The sequence below is a fragment of the Nerophis ophidion genome, linkage group LG08 (genome assembly GCF_033978795.1).
Source record: "Nerophis ophidion isolate RoL-2023_Sa linkage group LG08, RoL_Noph_v1.0, whole genome shotgun sequence".
Lineage (NCBI taxonomy): Eukaryota > Metazoa > Chordata > Actinopteri > Syngnathiformes > Syngnathidae > Nerophis > Nerophis ophidion.
The window spans coordinates 52,844,711-52,852,527 of NC_084618.1; the positions used below are offsets into that span (position 1 = coordinate 52,844,711).

The following is a 7,817-nucleotide window of genomic DNA, read 5'->3' on the forward strand; positions in this document are numbered from 1 at the left end:
TGTGTACAAACAATTTCCAGCATGACGGCGGCAAAACATTTTTGGCATGGAATCAGTTTTTGTCGCAACACCATTAGCAGCAAATAATATATTTGACTTAGAGTTGTGTCAATGTCAGGGTGGATCACTTGGCATCATAGCAGTAAAAATGAAATATGTCCTCTTCACTTTCTCCCAGGAGTACACATATTACCATGTGGAACATGCTGTATCCACACGTTTTGTTTTTGGTGGTGACTTCCTTAATTTACAAGGGAAAGCATCTGATTGGCTCTCGTTCATAACTAACCCCCACCCCTCTTTCAATGTACACCATTATTAAAGAGCTGTGATTAGTTATATTCCAATCTAGTCCCACCCATCGACAAGACAAAATTAGATATCATTAGATTTCGATAAGGTTAATTGTCTCGTTTCTATACTTTAACTAACATGTCAGTTAATTGTGTTATTGTCTTAGTTAATGTCCCTTTGTTTTGATTACTTATCATCTTATGTTCACCGATTCCGAGGTAAATAAAATTAACCTAAATAAAATAAACAAGTGGGCATGGCTTACTTTGTGATAAAGAAAATGGATGAATGTGTGTCTAACCTTATAACATTTACTTCAAACACAGACCCAACACTCGCTACATAAGCCCCCGGCCCCCCGGTAACACTTCCGGGTAGACAGCTTTGTAGGAAAAAGGCTTTGCTACATATCTCAAAACAAAAGTGTGGAGCTCCGCAAACGATCTGTAATACAGCTACAAACGAGGAGGCCTCAGAGTACATTCTATTAATCCGTTGTTCATTAGCAAACGGACTAACCTACCATGGTTAAAACGTGCCTGTAATGTTAGCACTGTAGCTCACAACGCTACGCTAATGTCGCTAACGTCCGTGTCCTTTGTCCTCACACACATAGGAACGTATTGAAGTGCGACATTAGATATGCATGTAAGTATACATTAGCCTTAATCTTTGTTATGCTGGTTTATTGTTCCTATGATCATGTTGTGCCTTCTTGTGTTTTTGACTTGGCTCTTATGTTGTCTTGCCTTGCCTTGTTTTTTGTGTCATAGTTGCTTTCCTGTGATCTATTGCTGTAGCCTCGCTGGTGCTTCTTCAATGATGGTGCCCTAAATTAAACACATTCTACTTGCACATTGCCTGTCTACACTGCATCCTTGGATCAGTCCAACTTTAACTATGCACCACTGTAACATTTACTACATTAAATGTACTTCTTTCTTAAAATGTTGACCTTGGTGTGACTCAATTTAGGCTTAAGAGTGCTGATATACTCTACATCTTTCTTTATCTGTCACTGAGCAACAGAGTTGTTGTCTATAACAAAAAAAAAAACATTTTTTATTGCCAATAAGGAACTGCTAATGCTGCCTTGGGGTTTTTGCCATTTATGCTTTCTAAGATGCACCTGGCTCTCGCCTCAGAAGACTGCTGAGGTTTCTATACGTAGGATACAAGTAATTTGTGTGTACTTGGCCAAGGGCAGAGGCACAACATTGCTGAGCTGCAAATGCTATAAGCTGCACTACTGTACTATAAACACTCATATCAACCTCTCAGCTCTAAGTGGGCATAGAAAACACAGGCAGATCTGAGGCAATGAGTAAGAAATATTAAGCATAAAAAAATGTGTGGGTGTGTGTGCGTGCGTGTGTGTGTGTGTGTATGGGCTGGTTAACAGATGACATTGCGGTGAAGTAAGGTAGATAATGTTAATTTTAATGAAATGCAGCATCATCAAACTAGGCCAGCTGAAAAACAACAGTAGAATACTGTTATTCGGCCTTCTGGAGCATATCTGCATGATCTCTGGGGAGTGATATGATCTGCTGATGTTGTGTATATTGTACATTAACCCTCGATTAAATTTTTTTAAACGCTTTTTGGTTATGGTGACAGCTACGCTCATGTTGATGGCATACTTTGCCAAGTAATACGCCAATTTAAAAGTGCCCCAATGTAAGAGTGTTTTGAGATAAGAGCAGTACCTCAGCTAATTGGTATGCTTTAAGTTGCAAGCAACAATTTGAGTTTAAAACATCCCTGCCATAAATAGGTCTACTAACTGTCACAGTGATTTGCCCAAAACATCTTGTCTTACTCACTCGCACTCCTTTATAGCTAGAGATCGATATATCTTTGTTTTCCCACTATGGTAAAGAAGAAAGTGAGTGCAAAGGACAGTGCTAAAAAGAGTAAATGGATGATAATCATTGAACTGAAAAAAAGAAATGATCAAAAACATGACCTTGCGTGTTGTAAACCTGGTAAAACAATTTGAGCGTATCTCTGCTAGTCTGCACCGTAGTTAACCAGAATGAGTGTAACGCCAGCCTGAAATATTTAGATAGTATCAAAACGGCAGACATTTATTAATGAAAATATGAAAAAGCTTCTGATGGTGTGTTTGACAGAGAAGCAGCTGGAAAGAGATACCGTGGACATGCACTCTCCAAGGTAAATGTTATATTATTATTGCATTAATTTGTAAAACTAGTCTATTTGTTAGTATTACACTCAATACTACTGTTTTATACAATATTTCTTATCTAAAGTAGTTTGTTTTTTTTAATGTATTTTACATGGTAAAATCATGCTGTTTTTTCCGAGGCAAGCACCAATTAAATTGCATTTAATTCATTTTACTGGAGACATTGATTTTTAAATACAAGTGTTTTGAAGTTAAGAGCTACGTCACAGAACCATATAGCTTGTAAGTTGAGGTGCTATGTCTTGCTGCAATTACATTTACAAACGTGTGAAAAAAAAAGACACTTCACTACACTTGACATTACAAAATCAGTACCAACAATGAATAATGCTCATCCTTTGAGACACTAGTGATTTAGGGTATAAAAGTAAACATTGATTGATTGATTGATTTATGATGGACACCATCATACGCTTTCTCTCCCTGTTACAACATAGAAACCTCAAAGTGGACACATCATTATTGACAAAATGTAAACAAAGAATTATTATACATATCAGTATTTTCAACTATCGACATGGAAATAATGAATTGCCAATAAAAGACATCCCCCTACTCGTCATCGTCCGACTCTTTTATGGATAATATAAATTGTGCAACTGTCTATCCGTTTTCTACCGCTTGTCCCTTTCAGGATCGCGGGGGGTGCTGGAGCCTATCTCAGCTGCATTCGAGCGTAAGGCGGTTTATACCCTGGACAAGTCGTCATTTCCTCACAGGGCCCCACAGATAACTTATTCCCATAATTTTGTTTGATTTATAATTATCTCAGCTGCATTTGGGCGGAAGTCAGGGTACACCCAACACAGATAGACAGACAACATTCAGACTCACATTCACACACTAGGGCCACTTAAACGTTGCCAATCAACCTATCCCCAGGTGCATGTCTTCGCAGGTGGGAGGAAGCCGGATTACCTGGAGGGAACCCACGCAGTCACGGGGAGAACATGCACCAGAAACACCACACAGAAAGATCCAAAGCCCGGGATTGAACTCAGGATCTTCGTATTGTGAGGCATATGCACTAACCCCTGTTCCACTATGCTGCAACTGTAATCATCTTAATTAAGCATGTCCTCAACTTAGTGGTTCTCAACCTTTTTTCAGTGATGTACCCCCTTTGAATATTATTTTAATTCAAGTACCCCCTAATCAGAGCAAAGCATTTTTGGTTGAAAAAAAGAGATAAAGAAGTAAAATTCAGCATTATGTCATCAGTTTCTGATTTATTAAATTGTATAACGATGCAAAACATTGCACATTTGTAGTGGTCTTTCTTGAAATATTTGGAAAAAAAGATGTAAAAATAACTAAAAACTTGTTGAAAAATAAACAAGTGATTCAATTATAAATAAAGATTTCTACACATAGAAGTAATCATCAACTAAAAGTGTACTCTTTGGGGATTGTACTAAAGATCCATCTGGATTCATGAACTTAATTCTCAACATTTCTTCACATAAAAATAAATCTTAAAAAAAATCAATATTTATGGAACATGTCCACAAAAAAATCTAGCTGTCATCACTGAATATTGCATTGTTGCAATTCTTTTTACAGTTTATGAACTTACATTCATATTTTGTTGAAGTATTATTCAATCAATATATCTATAAAGGATATTTGAATTGTTGCTATTTTTAGAATGTTTTAAAAAAATCTCACGTACCCCTTGGCATACCTTCAAGTACCCCTAGGGGTACGCATACCCCCATTTGAGAAGCACTGTCTCAAATAATACACTATAAGAGTGGTTCTCAAACTTTTTTTTTGTCATCCCTCACTTGGACAAGGGGGAGTTTTCAAGCCCCACCTGCTCCCATCGCCCCAACAGAACGCTAATGCCAAGCTTAACATTTTTTAATTTATTGAACATCAAGTAACATTCAAGTTGTATACATTCAAACTCAATAACATAAAATAACATCAAGTTCAATAATAAATAAAATAACTGTGCTGCTGTGGTATAACTTGCATCAAGTTCAATAATAAATAAAATAACTACTCTGCCAGTTTTATTTGAAAGAAATCAAGTGGCTTATTGACGTGACTGGGGTGTGTGGTCTCGAGGTGTCTCTTTAATTTGTTGGGTCTCATGCTAGCGGTTTTAGACACATAACACACAGGAGTCTCTCATCTGCCCCCACCACCGCTGCCGTGAATCCAAGAGCAAGCTACCCTTCATCATATTTTCTTTTCGGTTGGCTTTTTGGTTTATTAGGCCCGTCAGATTTTTGTTTCTCTGCAGGCGCGGGCTCTGGCTCAAAAGACCTTTGAAGCGTAAGTCACAAATGTATCCATTTTGTGTAATTGTGGTCCACACATTAGCCTGCTACCCATCCGCAGCGAAAGTTTGTTCCGCTTAGCCCCGCCCCCATTAGTTACTGTTGCTATGTCTGTCAAACTTTCGCTCCTACCTAGAAATTTAAAGCCTAGAGCAGGGGTAGGGGACCTATGGCTCTAGAGCCATATGTGGCTCTTTTGATGACTGCACCTGGCTCTCAGATAAATTTTAGCTAACATTGCTTAACACGATAAGTAATGAATAAATCCGCTGGTAATCACAGTATCAAAAATAACGTTCAAAATATAAAACATTGTCATGCATTTTCATTTATCCATCCGGTTTCTACCGCACCTGTTCAAGAAGTCGCATTAATGGTAAGAAGTATTTTTTTTAATTTTTGGCTAGCCTCAGAATAACAATGTTATTAAAAAGAATAAGAGCCTTATTATACTCTAAAAATGTTGGTCTTTCTTTAAAATGCACGCACATAGTTGTATTCAGTGTTTAAAAAAATAATAATAATAATAATTAAAAAAAAGTTGTATGGCTCTCACGGAAATACTTTTTAAAATATTTGGCTTGTATGGCTCTCTCAGCCAAAAAGGTTCCCAACCCCTGGCCTAGAGGAAAAATAAGTAATTTACATCTATATATATAGCGGATTTCACAGACAGAATCACAAAGTGATTTACAGTGTGTATAGAAAATGAAAGCACAGGAAAAAAAATCTAAGAATATAATAAAAAAATAAAAAAAATTAAAGTGTAATATCCTCCCGTTCCTCGCGCCCCACCTGTCATGTCTCTATTCCCCACCAGTGGGGCGTGCCCCACACTTTGAGAAACGCTGCACTATGTTGTAAGCACAATACCAATGGGGCGCAATTTGCAAAATGCGCAACCACATTTTGCTAATTTTCTGTCAAATCAAATCAAATCAAATGATTATTGGATTCATCACTATTCAGTGTACATCCACGACTAAACTACTGACTAAACTACTACCACAACTTGGTTTACTATTTATAAAATATAATAATGTAGGGTTACCTGGAACTTGAAATAGGCCACCCGGCCCGAATCCACACTTGGTAGTAGTTGAGTCAGTAGTTTAGTCGTGGATGTACACTGTATAGCGATGAATCCAATAAACATTTGATTTGATTTGACATTAAATTTGCAAAATGCGCGCCATTGGTATTGTGCTTACAACAACCATAAACATTGTTCAACGCATATAGGAATTTCTAACACTGCATATTTAGTCCGATCAAAGTGTTCTAAAATATTTCATGTTGTGTGTCTTCCTCAACTGCTTACTACACATTTTATTTTACAGAACTCTGCTTTTCCAAAGTTGTATATACAGATCTGCAGGAGCGATGCTGGCTCTCCAGATGCTTTACTGAATTAAGCCAGTCCTCACAGGAACAGCACACGCACTGGGCATTCAGCCCATCCTTAGTTGGCACTTTGGCTTTATACCATGTCAGGGCAATCAGTGGTAGAGGTTTAAAGAACATGTTGAATATGAAATATGTCATTATTATCTGTAGTGGCTACCATATGAACCACCTATTATTAGCAAACAGATATTTGCTGTACAACATGATGCACTATAGACACAGACAGGAACAAAGCATCTGTGAAAGGGACAGCTTGTGTCTGGTCTACACACACACTGACCAGCCCTGACAACACACACACACTGACCAGCCCTGACAACAGACACACACACACACACACACACACACACACACACACACACACACACACACACACACACACACACACACACACACACACACACACACACACACACGTCTTGTCAAAGAGGAGATGCATGTCCGGCTTATTGTTTACCTGGGTTACCGCAGTCCGCGCACGTCTCGTTGTCCGCTCTTGTCAGCACGTCTTGAAGGAGCCGGTTGTCTCCCTCCGGTTCCATGGCGAGTTTATACGAGGCTCGCACGAGCACATCCGCTGTCTGAAAAACAGAGAGTACCTGTCAACCGGATATGCGCTCTCTCTCTCTCTCTCTCTCTCTCTCTCTCTCTCTCTCTCTCTCTCTCTCTCTCTCATTCTCTCTCTCTCTCTAGTTATAAGTGATGTGTGGATCAATCCAAATATCGGTAGTTTCCTCACCACGAGTGGTGTCCGTATCGGTTGTGTGAATATGTCGATATCGTGTATATTATGTTCCTAGTACATTGATTTTACATTTGACTTACCTTTAAAAATATGGAAGTAGAATTGTCTCATATCATCTTGTGTGTCAATATGATATCAATATACATTATATCAATAAATATGCAAATACAAATGGGATGTATAAATAAATAAATACTTCACGATGGAACTGGGGTTAGTGCGTCTGCCTCACAATGCGAAGGTCCTGAGTTGTCCTTGGTTCAATCCCGGTGTCAAGCCAAACTTGTCCCTGCCGAAATAAGTGCTCAGGTGGAGTGTGCGCATGCGCGCACCTGCGCAGTCCACAGGTGCGCCGGGCAGTTTTTTGGCAGGGCGGCGTCTTTGTCAAACCAACATGTGTGTAGCGAGAGAGAGACCGTCCACTAATTTTAAAAGCTTAACTTCACCAAAATTAAAACTACTGATCTTAATTGTTTCATTCTGCCGTTTCTCCATGTTTAATAGCCTGAGACAGGGGTTTGGCTGAGAGAGCCATAGAAGCCAAATATTTTAAAATGTATTTCCGTGAGAGCTATATAATGTTTTTTAAACACTGAATACAACTAAATGTATGCATTTTTATGTAAAACCAACATTAGGGTATAACACGTATGTTATTCTTTATAATAACATTTTTATTCTGAAGCTAACTAATAATGAATAAAATACTTCTTACCATTCTTGACTTCTTGAACAGGTGCGGTAGAACAGTCCTTTTCAACCACTGTGCTGTGAGATACAGTCTGGTGTGCCGTGGGAGATTATCTAATTTCGCCTGTTTGGGTTAAAATTGTTTTTTGCAAACCAGTAATTACAGTCTGAAAATGATGTG

The 7,817-nt window shown here is 38.4% G+C and overlaps 1 protein-coding gene across 5 annotated transcripts in view; it reads right to left on the reverse strand.

The window, feature by feature from the left end:
• LOC133557928 (arf-GAP with dual PH domain-containing protein 1-like) overlaps nt 1–7,253 on the reverse strand; it is a 57,065-nt gene extending 49,812 nt beyond the window's left edge. For 2 of the 5 annotated variants that reach the window (XM_061908903.1, XM_061908900.1), the window contains exons 1-2: nt 7,027–7,158; nt 6,659–6,782 (exon numbers count right to left, since the gene is read on the reverse strand). In XM_061908903.1, the coding sequence (XP_061764887.1) occupies nt 6,659–6,743 (85 nt within the window). In that variant the 5' untranslated portion in view covers nt 6,744–6,782; nt 7,027–7,158. Of the gene's footprint in view, nt 1–6,658; nt 6,784–7,026 lie in introns of those variants that run through there. The other 3 variants (XM_061908901.1, XM_061908902.1, XM_061908904.1) reach the window with 3 other exon arrangements.
• Nucleotides 7,254–7,817: the final 564 nt, after the last annotated feature.